This window comes from Chelonia mydas, chromosome 5 (assembly GCF_015237465.2).
Source record: "Chelonia mydas isolate rCheMyd1 chromosome 5, rCheMyd1.pri.v2, whole genome shotgun sequence".
Taxonomy (NCBI): Eukaryota; Metazoa; Chordata; order Testudines; family Cheloniidae; genus Chelonia; species Chelonia mydas.
In genome coordinates, this window is record NC_051245.2 from 113,427,097 (window position 1) to 113,443,613 (window position 16,517).

Below are 16,517 nucleotides of genomic sequence, written 5' to 3' on the forward strand. Positions count from 1 at the left end.
GAGAAGAGGAAAGTGATCAGGAACAGTCAGCATGGATTCACCAAGGGCAAGTCATGCCTGACTAATCTAATTGCCTTCTATGATGAGATAACTGGCTCTGTGGATGAGGGGAAAGCAGTGGACATGTTGTTCCTTGACTTTAGCAAAACTTTTGACACAGTCTCCCACAGTATTCTTGCCAGCAAGTTAAAGAAGTATGGGCTGGATGAATGGACTGTAAGGTGGATAGAAAGCTGGCTAGATTGTCGGGCTCAACAGGTAGTGATCAATGACTCCATGTCGAGCTGGCAGCCAGTATCAAGTGGAGTGCCCCAAGGGTCGGTCCTCGGGCTGGTTTTGTTCAATATCTTCATTAATGATCTGGAGGATGGCATGGATTGCACCCTCAGCAAGTTTGCAGATGACACTAAGTTGGGAGGAGAGGTAGATACACTGGAGGGTAGGGATAGGATACAGAGGGACCTAGACAAATTAGAGGATTGGGCCAAAAGAAATCTGATGAGGTTCAACAAGGACAAGTGCAGAGTCCTGCACTTACGATGGAAGAATCCCATGCACCGCTACAGACTAGGGACCGAATGGCTAGGCAGCAATTCTGCAGAAAAGGACCTAGGGGTTACAGTGGACGAGAAGCTGGATATGAGTCAACAGTGTGCCTTTGTTGCCGAGAAGGCCAGTGGCATTTTGGGCTGTATAAGTAAGGGCCTTGCCAGCAGATCGAGGGACATGATCGTTCCCCTCTATTCGACATAGGTGAGGCCTCATCTGGAGTACTGTGTCCAGTTTTGGGCCCCACGCTACAAGAAGGATGTGGAAAAACTGGAAAACATCCAGCGGAGGGCAACAAAAATGATTAGGGGACTGGAACACGTGATTTATGAGGAGAGGCTGAGGGAACTGGGATTGTTTAGTCTGCGGAAGAGAAGAATGAGGGGGGATTTGATAGCTGCTTTCAACTACCTGAAAGGGGGTTCCAAAGAGGATGGATCTAAACTGTTCTCAGTGGTAGCTGATGACAGAACGAGGAGTAATGGTCTCAAGTTGCAGTGGGGGAGGTTTAGGTTGGATATTAGGAAAAACTTTTTCACTAGGAGGGTGGTGAAACACTGGAATGTGTTACCTAGGGAGGTGGTGGAATCTCCTTCCTTTGAAGTTTTTAAGGTCAGGCTTGACAAAGCCCTGGCTGGGATGATTTAGTTGGGGATTGGTCCTGCTTTGAGCAGGAGGTTGGACTAGATGACCTCCTGATGTCACTTCCAACCCTGATATTCTATGATTATATGAACACAGATCAAGAATGTCAGGCTCCAGTGTTGCATAACTGAAACCTATACTTGGACATCTAATTAACCATGATGTGAACACTGAAGCCAATTCTGGAATAGTAAAGTCATTTGCAAGAGTCTTCTCTTCCTTCCTTTTCAACCTGTGTAGTAATACAGTGTTTTAGCTGAGAACCATGCCCCAATACTACCTTTACAAAAATCTTTCAAAAAAATAAAGATATTCAAAACTTTTGCCCTATCTCTAACGGTTGTATACCTCTCACAGATTCATAGGCTCCAAGGCCAGAAGGCACCATTGTTATCTAGTGTGACGTCCTATATAACACAGGTCAAAAACTTCCACAAAATAGTTCCTAGAAAATATCTTGATTTAAAAATGGTCTGTGATGGAGAATCACCACAAAATCAAGCTAAATTGTTCCAATGATTAATTACTCTCACTGTTAAAAAGGTTTCAGAGTAGCAGCCGTGTTAGTCTGTATCTGCAAAAAGAAAAGGAGGACTTGTGGCACCTTAGAGACTGTAGCTCACGAAAGCTTATGCTCAAATAAATTTGTTAGTCTCTGAGCTGCCACAAGTCCTCCTTTTCTTTTTACTGTTAAAAAGGTACACCTTATTTCCAGTCTGAATTTATCTAGCTTCAGCTTCCAGCCATTGCAGCATGTTATACTTTTCTCTGCTCAACTGAAGAGCCCATTATAAAATATTTTTTCCCCATGTGGACACTTACAGATTTTAATCAAGTCACCACTTAACCTTCTCTTTGGTAAGCTCTCTCAATGCACTCCATATTCAGTGAGAGAGATTGTTGGTCAATAGCCTACAGGTCTGATGTTCATTTGGTTGTTTCCTTTGTTAGGTTTTGATACCGTTTTACTTGAATTTACTCAATTATCTTGACAAACAGGACCAAATTAATCCTTCATGTAATACCACCGGCTTCAATGAGGTTACTTCAGAGATGAGTTTGGCTCAGTGTTCAGGGAATTATAATAACCCTTAATCTGAATCCGTATGGCAACGTTTGCAGGAGATAAACAATACTCCGGTACTGACTGACGTGTAATCATAAAAGGCCAAGCTCTGGCTTGCGATACACTTGCTAGAAAAGAAACCACAAAAACAAGGAAAACCTCATGAATAATCACCTGTGCATACCCTGAGCAAGCTCCCACTGATGTTACTGGGAATTTCGCCACTGGCTTCAAATGTCAATAGGATTAGGACAAAATATTCTATAGAACATGTGCCAGTGTTATGGAATAAATCCAAGCCAAAGTGGATGCAAGGCAAGTATTCTTTGCTAACTCTCTAATCCATGATGACCCCCCTGCCCCCCAACCCAAGACACCCCAGTTGCTTAAGCACCCCCTCTCCCAGAGCTCCAATCTTGTGTGTACACGAGTTGACCTCTCCAGGGACATATGATAGTTGAAGTACATAACACAAAGGGTTTGCAGAGGAATTCTAAAACCATTTATCTTTACTCTAGATCAGTGTTTCCAAAACAGTGCTGTGTCACATGAAGGTCCTAGATGGGCCTAGGCAAACATACACTTCTCCTGGCCCGCAGTGGCAGTTTCTGTCCCATGGTGCTGGGCCCAGCTCCCTCTGTTGAGTCCTGGTGCACTGGGTCACAGCACCACTCAGCTCTGGCCCAGATGGCCCTCTGTCATGATCTGAGTGGTGCTGCGCCCCAATACATCAGCTCACAACATCCAGAGTGGGGAGCTGGGCCCAGTCCTGCAGGACAGGAATAGATGCTGCAGGGTGAGTGCAGGCAGGGTGAGCCTGCTCTCCAACCTCATTCTCCCCAGGGCCTCCCCTCAGCACTGGGCTGGGATTATGGTTGTGCTGCTGGGGAGGAGGGTGCACATGTGTAATGCAGGGGTCTCAAAAGGGGTCATCTTAGTAAAAGATTAGGAACAACTGCTCTAGACAGCACCAGAGATATACAGATCCAGACAAAACAATAGAACATCTACACACACTTCCCTGCCTCTGTTCCCTCACCCCTTCCGAGCATTCTTTGGGCTTAGCTCAGAGTCCTGTAGGGGGTCCAGATCCTCTCCTTTCTTGTCCTGCACAGCCTTGCCTTCTGCTTCTAGTCCCTTCTCCTTCCCACTAAATTGGCTCGGCTAGTGAGAGTCTCCTCCTTTTAAAAAGTTGCAGGCCTCATTATCAGGTGACCACAATCAACCTCATCAGGTGATCCATTGCTCAGTTACAACCCTACCTGCTGGACTGGTTTTCCTGGTCTGGCCACCTTCTTTGATTAAGGGGGCTTCCATTTCAATAGAAGACTGTCAAGGTTTAATGACCCTCCATTGTTAGCCCTCTATTGCCAAGCCTTGAAATTTTATCCCTAAATAAGTAAAAAGACACCAGAGCTGGCAGGCTAGTATTACAATCAAAATGGAGTTTGCAGTTTGATAAAGAGATCAATGCAGAGAATTCATAACCTCAAACTGGAAGTCAAATTGTACACAGATTCCCCAAATCCCCACATCAATATTAGGCTAGATGAAACAACAGGAGGCAAAAAAAAGTTTCAGACAGAGGTGCTATATTTAATATGACTGTGCCCCGTTAAAGCTCTTCAGCATTTTATGTATTTGGAGGAATAAAATCTCTGCAGATTTATCTAAAGTTTCCCACTGATTCCTACTGCCTCTAGTTTATCTTCATTAGACTGGGAAATGGTAACTCTTGTTTTTATCATATCTTAATGATTGCCTTTGAAGTAGATATATTTATTTTTTAACAATTTGTGAAACATGGACTCATTGAAAAGGAGGACAAGTTGCACAGCAGCCTGTAATTCAAATGTTAACGGAGCAAGCTTTAAGGCAGGACCTATTTAGTACGCTCCCCACAAGCAACTGAAACATACATTTATGCACCCACAAGAAAGAGACAACTGCGTCACAGCTTAATACAAGTCAGCTTTGCAGTTAGTCCAAAACATTATCAAAATCACAAGCTGAACAACCCAAAACCTGGCCTGATTTAATTAGACAAAGGAGATCATCAACAGGAACATTCTTGATGTTTCCTGTCCTGACCATTATATATTAGTACACTGAGCAATCAAAGCATCGGATGCACTAATAATAATCAATAAAATATGTATGCAGAAGATGACAATTTTGAAAACTCTGGCACCATTCCGTAGCTCGGGCCTTGCCTTTTCTGTTCATCACAATTGAGAGTAAAATTTTTCAGCCACACAAATCCTTGAATGATAATTTTTGTTCATGTTTTTTTACATAGGATGGAGAAAATTTGTAACTGTCAAATTCTGGTCACTTTGACAACATGTAAAATAAAATATTGGTCAATATGACTAGTGCTCACAAAAGATGAACTCTAATTGAAAAAGATTTTTAAGAAGGAGATTCTTCGAAAAAGAAGAACAGCTGGGTTAACAGCAAGGGGTCTAGTACTGAATGAAAACGTGAAATTTACACATAAAAACATTTAGTCATTTATATTCTCTTGGGTATTATTTCAGACTAGCAATATTCAATTCTTCCACTTTTGTATTTGTATTAGAACTTATATCCACTATATGCAACAGGCACTAAGAGGAACACTTTTTTGAGAGGTAGTATTGTAAGCTTGCATAGTAACATTATAGCATATGTGCCTAACTTTTAAGAAGTTACAAATGCAAGTGGATGTCTAATTTATATGCCCAATTGTAGTCAAATAACCATTAGCAGCCAGTTGTACACACAATTAAAATATTTGCATGCCAAAGTACTATGATGGTGCATGCAAATTAGGTGTGTAACTGTATATACATTTTGCATACTCAAAATACATAGCAAATTTGTTCTAAAAAGAAGTGGACTTTAGTGGACCAACTTTAGTGGAACAATCTGAAATGATCAGCCTGTGGATGATGCATTCCATCCAGTAGAGGTACCCAATTTTGTGGGAGGGTAGACAAAGATATATTAGAGAAAGGCCAAGGAATCAAGATTTCAGTTTTTCAAAAGTAACTAGTTGGATGTTGGTTTGGCATACCCCCAACCAGGGCACTTCAGATTCTGTTTCCTTTTTATCTGAATGACCAAAGTTTGGGCATTAGGGAAGGAGGTAGAGAAAAGTTTCCAGTTTCTTGAACAGATTTTAGTTAGAAGTTGTTGATTGTAAATTACTGATCATCATTCATCACCATCATCATGTTCCCATTACGCCTGTGGCATTTAGGGCAGCGATGAAGCTCGTCCACTCGTGTCTGTTTCTGGCAAGTCTTTCAACGGTTCCCCAGCTGTGCCTCAGGTTTTTCAGCTTGGCTTCCACAGCTCTTCGCCATGTTGTTTTCGGACAGCCTCGTTTTCACTTGCCTTCAGGTGTCCATCTTATTGCTACTCTGGTGAAGGAATCAATTTCCACCCGAAGCACATGGCCAGTCCATCTCCAATGCCTCCTGGCAATGATGATGCTCATATCGTCTTGGCTAACTATGTCAGTAGATCTTGGTTTGAGATTGTTCTGGGCCAAAAGGTATGGAGGAGTTTTATGAGGCAGGTTATGGAATGAAGACTGTTTGTACATATCATTTATCATCATTAAGCACCAACAATGTACTTGGACCCATACAAGACCAAAATACAGGCTGTCTCTCCCCCAAACAGCTTACAGGCTAAACAAAGCAGAGAGAGTACAGGATATTTTTAAAACAGTATGTTAATGTTATTGTTGACTCACTTCTTGTGAGCAGAGCAGGAGGAATGAGTCTTCAGGGAGGATCTAAGTGAGGACACGGAGATACCATGGTGATGGTTTTATAAAATCAAAATATACAGAGAGAGGGGATAGGAGATAAAGATAGATAGATAGATAGATAAAGGATTTGGATAATGACAGCATGGTGGCTTCAGCGAAATGAAGTGGCTTTCTCACCCTGCAGGCCAGATTCCCCTGCGGCTGCACTGGCAGTGCAAAAATATTTCTGTTTTTTTGATCTCTCGGTCTATTGCTCTAGAGATGACCATCCCTGGTATATATGTAGTACCGTTACTTCACAGTGGAATGCAGAACAGTCAAGAGAGACAATGGACTGGGAAGGTCAAATTCTTGTTTCAGCACAAACTTCAATAAGAACGACCAAAGACAATCAAAAAATCCAGTGAATTATAAATGGATTTATATTTTAAGCTAAGTTTGAAAACTCCCCAGGATGACAATCTTATTTAATCATTGATTTTAACCAACATACCTTTTAGTTCACTGTAACTGGACAAATGTAACTAACTTCGCTGGTTGGGACTGCTCTTTTTTAAAACATAAACAAAGCAAATAAAAAACCCCAAAAGCTTGCTGGTGCAAATTTCAGATGGGGCTAACAACAGAACAGGAGAGGAGATATATTTTTAGGATTTCTGAATAGTAACAGTCTGTCAATAAGCTGCATGATTAATAAACACTTTATGTTACATAGATAAACATGGAGCAAAATTGCCAATTGTTTTGTGAAAGGATGAACTGTTCGCAAACTGGAGAGTAACAGTAGCTGCTTGTGGCTTAGGCATAGTGACGACAGTGTTGTGTGATATAAAAGCACAGTGATACTTGGTATGCACCGCTGCGGTCTGGGGATCACGCTAGTCATGCCATGGTAAGCCAACAATAGGAGAAGAGAAATCTTAGTGTTTAATGTGCGTTGTTTGCCCTGAATACCTCTCTAATTAATACACCCTAATAAACATGGGCTGGCATCAAAAGTACAGTTGAACTGACAAAGATACGTGAAGAAATACTGACTCAGTGTAAGGAAGATCTGAAATACTCTGTCCACAGAACAAGTTATGGCATGAACAGCAACAACTCCTGCTTCCTGTCTAGGAGCTGCAACCCTGCTGGAGGACATGGAGAGAACATTTCTTCAGTTTCCCTGTCTGTTCAAATCTCTGGCTGCTCCTCCAAAAAGCCTACCAATAAAGGGCTAATTAACATGCATCAGACAAAGCACACTTTACAAAGGAATACACAATAGTGCATGATGTTATATTAGCATTATTTGAGAAATGACTGCGTACTTCAAAACCAGTGAGGCTAGACTTCACTAAGTTATATCTGTGTAAATCTAAAGTAATGACATTGACTACAAAAGAAATACTCTGGATTCACATCAGTGTAAATATGAATAAAATCTGGCTCTGTCTCATCACATACAAGGGACAGAGATAAGGCCCAGTTACGCAATCTGAACCCTGGAACTTCCTGACTTAAGTGCACGCAACTATAGGTGCTGGGGGTGCTGCTGCACCCCCTGACTTGAAGTGGTTTCCATTATATACATGGTTTATGGTTTGGTTCAGTGGCTCTCAGCACCCCCACTATACAAACTGTTCCAGCACCCCTGTGTGCAACTGTGAAAATGTTAATGCTGCCCAGTTTAGTGTAAGTTTTTCGATGTAGTATATAGCATTGCTTACTGTAAATCAACAAGACATACAGATATTCTGATTAGGTTAATGTAATAAAAAGCCATTGCCTTACTCTTTGGTTTGTCTAGTCCAACTCTTACACTTGTATTCTCAGTAAATAGCGTTTTCTATAGAAAAATGTAAAACCATTTTCTTTCAACAATTTTAGATGCTTATTTTTTAATTGCATCGAAAATTAAGTGAAAATTTATTGGGGCCCCTGCCAGTTTTGAAATCAATAGCAGTTTTAATACTGAATATAATGGAGCAGATAAGGACATTTTATATTTGATCACTGGGGGACAAATTTAGCATAAGCCTGTACCAACTCCACTGGATTCATTCCATTAATTCAACTCCACTGATTCTACTGGAGTAGCTATTGCTTACACTAAGGCTGAATGTGTGCCTGTATCTTTAAATGAGAAACTGTTTTTAATGCATATGGTAAGTAGACACTTAGAAAATATCTTGCTTTAATTTGCTTCATCTACACCCCATTTTATTACTTTTTGTTCTCATAAAACAAAATGATTGTAAGAAATGACATCTGGGAGAAAGCACAGATTTCCTGAGGGAGGAGGAGAAGCAGAAGCCACATCAGGAGGAAAAGTGAAGCAGAGAGCCAAATTCTGCTATCACTTACACCAGTGCAAATCAGGAGTAACTCCACTGATGCCAGTGAAGTTACACCAGTGTAACAGATCAGAATCAGACCCATAGTTTGTAAGGCACTTTAGGATCTTTCTAGGGCTTTTTAGGGCTAGTCTACCCTAAAAAGGCATTGTTACTATAGCTATATTGGCAGAGTTATACTGGTAGAGCCCCCTATCCTGCAACTTATGCTGACCTAAGGAGATCTTTTGCTGGCCTAGTTAAAGCAATTCCCTGAACAACATAAGCTCAAGGACTCTTTTGCCAATATAGCTGTGTCTACCTACAGGGTTTTGCTGGCATAGCTATGTTGGCTAAGGGGTGTGGATTTTTCACACCTGAGGGACACAGTCATGCCGCCAAACATTGTAGCATAGTCCTGGCCTGTATGAAAAGCATTATGTAAAACATTACTATGCTTATTAAAACAGAAGAATATTCACATTGAAATATACTGCTACCTATGGCCAATAAATTGCCCAGCACTGGCATAGGTATGTTTACAGTTCAATAGAATTGTATCGAGATTTGAATATAAGCTCATTTGTGTGCTGGGATTTCCCAGCTACTAGCACATGATGAGAGAATCAGAGATAGCAGGGCAGAAGAATCACTTTGTTCATTCCCTCGCATTTTGCAGGACTGCCCCATCCATCACTCCCATGAACCTCGAGTGTAACTTGTAATGGAGGAACTCATGGGAGCCCTGGATCTGGTAACAGCTCAATGACATTGTGCCAATGGAAAGCTTGGGTGATTTTGCTCAGGTAACCTGAACCTTTAGATTAAAAACACTGGTTTCAAAGTATGCTTTGGGTACCCAATCGCAGCATATGTTCTCACCCTCTCTGTGACTTTGCACAGGGTTCCACAGCAAGGAGACTGGACGTATTTTTTGATTCATCTCTCCTCCTAATGAAATATAATGTAACTGCATGTTAATCAGTAAAGTTCAGTAACCAGAAAGTGTGGTTTTAAAAACTCTTCTGCCTTTGTGATCTTGTTCCTTCAGATGAACTCCACCATATTCTGAAGCTAAATTCAGCCTCAAAACCCCACCATTTAAAACAAATTCCTTTTAAAATGCTAATAAATCTAAAGAACAGGAGACAGCCCTGCCTGTAAGTTGCAGGCCAGCTCAATGCATTGAGTTAAAAAAAAACAAAAACAAACAACGACAACAAAACGAACACTGCAGTGCATCAGGGATTGTGCTCAAGACGTCACGGCTTTTCAGGAACTGATTTTATTGCACATCCCAAGTCACCATTACCCAACAAAAGGCAACGTACTGGGAACAGACCCTCAAAGCTCACAGCATCTACCTCTGACAGCTAGCAAGTGACTGAACGGACACTGTTGCTACAGCTCACCATTTTATGCTGTACTTACCATGTGCAACTGCCACTGTCCTCTTGAGGTAGAGGGCTGGCATTAAATATAATTCTTGTAGGCAGCTATCTAGAGCACTAACTTTTTTTTCAGGAGACCCTGATCCAGCTACACCAATCCCCAGACAGGAGAGTTTTCAGGAGCAAAAGTGAGAAGCTCTCCTGCCAACACAGCGCTGTCCACAGTGGCGCTTATATCCGTGTAACTCAGGTATTCACACCTCTGAGTGACACAAGTTATGCCAACATAAGCTGTAGTAAAGACGTAGTCGAAGATGTTTATACATTTGAATTTGATACTGGTGGAAGCACCTAAACTGACTAGAAAGCAAATCCAAAAAGGCCTTGCTAAAAGGCCAACAGTTTTTTGTACTTTATTTCTTTTGGATGTCAACACAGCTAACTTGAGCTGAAGGCTCAAGTACAGTATGTCAGTTTCAGGGTCTCCTCTGAGGAAGAGGGGATAATCGTCATATAACCACCACTACGGGCATTTTGCACTTCTAGAATACCTTCCATTCAAGGATCACAAAACATTTTGCAAGCATTCATTAATTTAGCCTCACAACCCCCCTGTAAAGCTGGTATTATTATATCGGTTTTATAGATGAGGAACTGAGGATAGAGATGTTAATTGGCTTGCCTAATGTCACACAGGAAATCTGTGGCAACAGAGTGCAATTCACTTAACAAGATTGGGCTTGAACCACAAGACCATGAATGACTCAAATTAACGTCTGTAAGTCACTCTAAAGATGTAACGCACTATACAGTTACCTGTTATTTATTATGAATGGCAGTTGGTTCGCTGCAGGAAAAGAGAACAAGCGCCAGGAGCGAGGCATTATATATACAGCAGGGCTGTCATTTGGTCAGTATCTTGAAATCTCTCTGGAGCCCCATTAGAATTTTTACCAAGAATCAAATTTAAATTTCAAAATATTTACAGTAACGTCTCAGGGCGTCCTGCTTATCAGCTGTTCTGAAGGGCATGTTTTCAAAGACTTTCCCTATGATTCAACCATCCGTCCTTATATTTCTCCTTAGAACTGCCTGCAGTGCTAGCAAGTGAGTCAGCTCTACCTTTTGCCACATGGGACAAAGAACTTTTAGAACTCTGTCAAAATAACCAGGTCTCGGGAGTGGAGGGGAATGACCCACTAATCAGCAGGGCTTAAAAATACAGCCCCATCTTTTGTTTGACTCAAAGAGCTAATCAGGTAATTGCCTAAAGGAAATGAGCTATGTACAACCCCAGTTTGCTCTTTGATTTTACAATTGCTGTATTGGGATTTAGAAGTCGGGTAAACCCCATTTTAATAAGCCAGCATCCTGCCTCCAGACTAGTATTTGTCAGCTTTATTATTATTAATCCAGTACCAGCATTTGGAGTTGTTTCCCTTTTTCAAAAAAACTTTGATTCATCAGTTGGCTTTTGGTTTACAGAGCGCATGGCAATCTGTTTATTTAATCAGAGCTTGGCCCATTTTGTAATTTAGTGGGATAATTTTGGCTCATTTCCTGCAACGGTGATCTTGCGGGGGCACAGCTCATCCTTAGCGGTTGCATTAACGTTTGAGATGATTTGTCATGTCTGTGTTCACTTTGGCAATCAGTTCCCTCTCTCTGCCCAGAAGAAAAGGAAGATACAGACATATGTTTTTATGCATTTCCATGCTGTGGTCTAGGCTGATAGCTGCCACGAAGATTCTGGAAGAGAGGCAAAAAGAGCAGGTGGGGCTCCATCAGCCTGCTGACATGGTACTTCCTGATGCAGGTCAGGGACATAACCTCTTTGAAGCTGCTGAATTCCATCAGAATTCTAAACAGAATTTCCATTCCCAGGAACAGACTGCTGGAATGCAAGAGGATTTGCACAAAATGGACATATCACCAGCTGGATTACATTCCTCGCTCTGCAACTGACTCACTCTGGACTTGGGCAAGCTCCTTCGTCACTCTGGCCGAATTCAGGAATAAGGGAGTTAACAACTAAAACTGCCTTTACTCTCTCTGTATTCTGCAGCCAGCACAGACCTCAGGGCTGCTCTAACTTGTGGAGCAGTGTTCTCCAAACACGCTCTGGTCTACCTCTCATATCTCCTGCCTCTGACATGTCCCCCATGCTGGGCACAGAGATGGGGGATGAGGTGGAGCTGCTTTAGCATCTCTATGCCAGTGGGAAAGCCCCCTCTTCTGTAGCCATATCCTCATGGGTTTTCACCCCTGTTTTCACCCCTTTAAGGCCCATTTATGCTGCCAGTGTGGTGTAAAGGAGTCACAGTGCAACAGAGAATCATCCCCTCTGTGCTTAAGTTTTCCCATCTGTAACATTGGCATAACAGGTACCTACAACACAGGGATGTTGTGGATTACTTAATATCGTAAAGGCAAATTTCTTAACTGGTCATTCCTTTCTGGGGACCATTGGGAAACTTGCGTCTCCTTTGTCTCACGCCACATTTCCTGCTCCAGTCAACATAAACACATAACCCTTCCTCGACACACAAACAGAGGCATCTGCTTTACACACAAAGGCTTCTACTTTTTGCACATGTGCATACATGGACACAGAGACACAGACCCACAGGCAAGCATCTGCTTTCTACACACACAGGGACACATTTCTGGTCAGCCATGCTTGTAATGTGCATTTAACCATTAAAAAAGCGGAACAGTGCTAACACTTTATTAATAACTTGTAGGATACAGAATTGCAGCTTCTGACTTGTGGAGAACCCTAAGCCCCATCCAATCTAAACGTGCCCACGGGCCCAGTGCTAACATTTGCACAGAGAACCCCTTTCCAAATTGAACCTTCCCTCTCCTCTCTTTCTAAGATGTTTTTAAACCTTCAGGAAATAGTGAAAGTATTTCCCATTTCTGGAATCTAATGTTTGGATACAATAAGTTAAACACTGATCTATCTAGAGCCAAGTCTCCTAAGTCAAGGGAAGTGTCTGGTTTTGTTGCGCTATCAAGTGTCTGAACCTCTGACTGAAAGTGAATAAATCCAAGTGCAGCACACCCACTACTTTCACAAACACCTACATAATTATTACAAAGGAAATCCTAGTTCACCATTATACAGGTCACCTTTACCCTCCCCTCCAGTCCCCCCGCACACATTGCACTCTATTCTTACTACTTCCCCAACTGTAAATGCTGCAGCAGAGGGAACTGGCCTATTGACAGAGGCACGAGTTCATTTATTTAAATGGTCTGTCTTGAAACATAGACATTTCATTCCTAGTGGAAATCAACTGTGACAGGTTTGGAAAAGGCTCAATGAAGGGAGAGGAAAAGGAGAATTCTCCACAACGTTAGGCTGTATATTACCACTTACCAAAGGCTCTAGTTCCTTGCGGTCTATGACGTTGAGCTCTGTTACAAAGTAATAAAAGTGCTTGTAACAGGTATTGACATGGGCCTCAGCTCCCATGATGATGATGCGGTCGAAGTGATGAATGTAGACATGAACGAATACCCGGAACAGTCTGCACAGGATCTTCTTGCAGATCTGAAGGAAGTTCTTTGGAAAGGGAACACCTGTGAACAAAGAAGGGAGGATAATTGCTTTCTGAAAGGGAGTTCTGAAGATTCAGATATAGGTGCCAATCTAGCAAAGCACGTACACCTAGAACCCTGAGCACATACAAAATTTCTATCCACATCCGATCCGCAAACATGGTCTGTGGATATAAAGTGGATATCCGCAGATTTGCAGGGCTCTAGAAGTAACATTTGGATCCTCATCCATCCACAGTCCATGGAGATCTACATCTATGGATCCAAAGTGGATATCTGCAGATTTGCAGGGCTCTATTTATGCCTGTGCTTACCTTTTTATCTCAGGTACTGTGATTACTCACATGTTTAAAAGTGATCATGAGCTTAAGTGCTTCGCTGGATCAAGATCATAGGCACTGGAACTGGTCCCACAGACAACTACAAGGGCTTTGCCATTTACTTTAATTTGGGCAGAGCCAGACTTGTAATGTCCACGCATATGAATCTGATTCCCAAGCGTACCATCTTGCTTACACAAATCATTTTCAGCTCCAGGACACGGTTCCTTGTGCTATGAGATCAAGCCCATGATACATGTGATGAGTTTGGTTCCAGGGGATGGATCTTATTGACTGTGTTGCCATCTTTATACAAAGTCTAAGGTGGAAGAGACTGCTCCAGTCACTTTTTAACCTTCATCCCTATTCTATGCACCTTTTACAATGGCTATTTTAATAGAATGTCTCTTATAAAGTTGGGGCAGCTGCCCCAGTGTCCCATGCACTGTAATGAATAGGCGCACACTCCAAAGCTGCAGCTACTGGCAAGGGAACAGCCAGACATCCACACCACAGTACTGAAGAGCACCTCAAAATTCTCTTAAATGAAACCTGATCTTGCAAGGTGCTCTGTATCTTCAGTTGTCACTGGACTTCAGTAAGAGCTGAAGGCATTCAGCTCTTCACAGGATCAGGCCCCTAATGAGCAGCTGTAGAGATAAAGCAATTTACCAGCACCCCATCTAAAAAATCTGACCTAGAGCCAGCCTTGCGAAGTATATTAGTCTGAACTTTATCACACAGTCACTTTGCATGGCTTTGCACGCTCTCCTGATTTTTGCTTGGATTCTGGGGTTTGATCAGATCCAACAGCAAAAGTTATATTCACTGTGTTTTGCAGAGATATCACCCACTGACCAGGTTCATTTCAAACGTGGCCTGGGCTCATCTGAAACTCGATACAGTTTCCCTCTAAAGGTTCACAAATGCCTGGCCCACATTTCAGGTTCAGAATGAACGTCAACACCAGGTGAATACTCACCTGGGCTCGGGGTTGTGTCATGAAGGTTTTGCACAGCTGTAATTAGAAACTCTGCAGCTCCCCTCACAGTCTTTTGTTCCAACTGCGCTAGAGCTTTCCTTACTATTCCTGTATACCCCTTCTGAAGTGCTTTACAGTTACATTTGCACTTATACAATACAGCAATTGATGTGAAGGCAGCAGCTGTGTATGTTACAAATTATTTCAAAAGGGATAAAACACTCATTTTTTTTCCTTTGCGTAATTTATTACCAAAGGATTCATCTGGGCACCGAGAAACCAACCAGGCATTTATATAAGGAGATTTACTCCTTTTTACATATTTGGTGATACAAAATATGTCTTCTCTATAAGTAACTCAAACACAAGGCTGACAAAACCAAATAGGGAAAAGCCCATGCTCAGGATCTCCCTCCTCCACTTCTAAACACCAGTGTCCAGACAGCATTCTCAGTAACGTTGCCACCTATTTACATTTAATTTTAGTTGAAAGCATCTGTTCTTCTCCTTTAAAATATTGCTCAATCCTCACATCATCCTTGTGAGAGTGCTATAGGAAAGTATATTATCCCAATTTTACAGATGAGTAAACTGAAGCACACAGAGGCTAAGGACCGCCAAATAAATAAGCATGGAAGAGTATAAGAGGCAAAAGAACATATGCAAATCCATAAAGCAGAAACCACTTCTGCAAGAGCAAATTCCAAGCTCAATGTGGGGAGAAGGGACATGGCCACATAAATCCACTGAGCAGATGGGAAAAATATAGGCATCCTGCAGGAAACCTGTGAAGGCACATTGCCAGCCGATCCACTGTTTGAAAAGAGAAAGGGGTGGACTAATTCCCCTTCTGATGGAGCTCATATTAGCGGCCGGTCTGTTGCAACTCATCAAGACATACTGAGACTCCAGAACAACTGGAGCCATTTTCAAATGCTTGAATCCTAATGCACAGGCTGCTCCACGTTAGTTAATGCTGCTGTGGTCAGCATTAATTTACAGGGAAAACCTCACCTCACTTCTGCTACCTTGGAAAACAGCATAAAGTGGCTGATCCCCAAGTCCTTCTTCATTTCTGCCAGATACACAGCATAGTGTTTGCAGCATTTCTCATTAATGTAAATGGAAAGGAGTTGGTGGCAGCTGTTACAAAAGAGCTCTATCTTGGCGTATGTGTAAATAGTTAATAGATACAGTGACATCAGATGGTGCTCAAGCATATGCAGTATAGCTCCAAGGTTTTGCAGAACTCAAAAAACCTGGTGTGTGCAGCTATTTACATGAAGCTCTTAACAGTGGCGATGTAGTCTATGTTATGGTTGCATAGCTCCATTTTCCCTCCACAGCCACCTTCCCTGGTCCTTTGCTGTGTAAATTAATTCCCATCTGTTACCCTGCACGTCACATGAACGAGGGGAGCAGATAGGTTTAAGTAACTTGTCCAAGGCCACAGAATGAGGCCAATATCCAGGACTTTCAGGAATAGAACCTAGAAGGGATCTTGATGCCTAATCCACTGCTCTGACCACTAGAATATGTTCCCTTCCTACCATATGCATTGATAACCTACACTCAGAAATGGTTAATCCAAATCATTTGTCAAAATGTCATGTCTTTTCAAATTTAAATGGAACAAAACCTTTCAGATTAACAACTCAGTAATACGCCTGTGGTATGAAGCTGATAACTTCAGAAAGCTTTTGGATCCCCGGGCTGTGGCTAAACCTGGATTAACAAGATTGGGCTGCATTAAATCAATGGGAAACAAGACCACTGTCTCATGTTTCCACCCACGATCACAAAATCTGGCAAGACAGGAATGGTTCACATCAATGTTCATGAAAAAAACCATCACTACAAGTGAGAAAACTAGGGATTGGGAACGAGAGAGAAAGCCAGATTCTCCAAGATGGTGG

At 42.0% G+C, this 16,517-nt stretch overlaps 1 protein-coding gene across 6 annotated transcripts in view; it reads right to left on the reverse strand.

Moving 5' to 3' along the window:
- Positions 1 to 16,517, reverse strand: part of MOB3B (MOB kinase activator 3B) — a 152,800-nt gene that overhangs the window by 17,712 nt on the left and 118,571 nt on the right. For 4 of the 6 annotated variants that reach the window (XM_043546768.1, XM_037902092.2, XM_037902091.2 and 1 more), the window contains exon 3: positions 13,118 to 13,320. In XM_043546768.1, coding sequence (XP_043402703.1) covers positions 13,118 to 13,320 — 203 coding nt within the window. Of the gene's footprint in view, positions 1 to 5,313; positions 5,790 to 13,117; positions 13,321 to 16,517 lie in introns of those variants that run through there. The other 2 variants (XM_043546767.1, XM_043546766.1) reach the window with 1 other exon arrangement.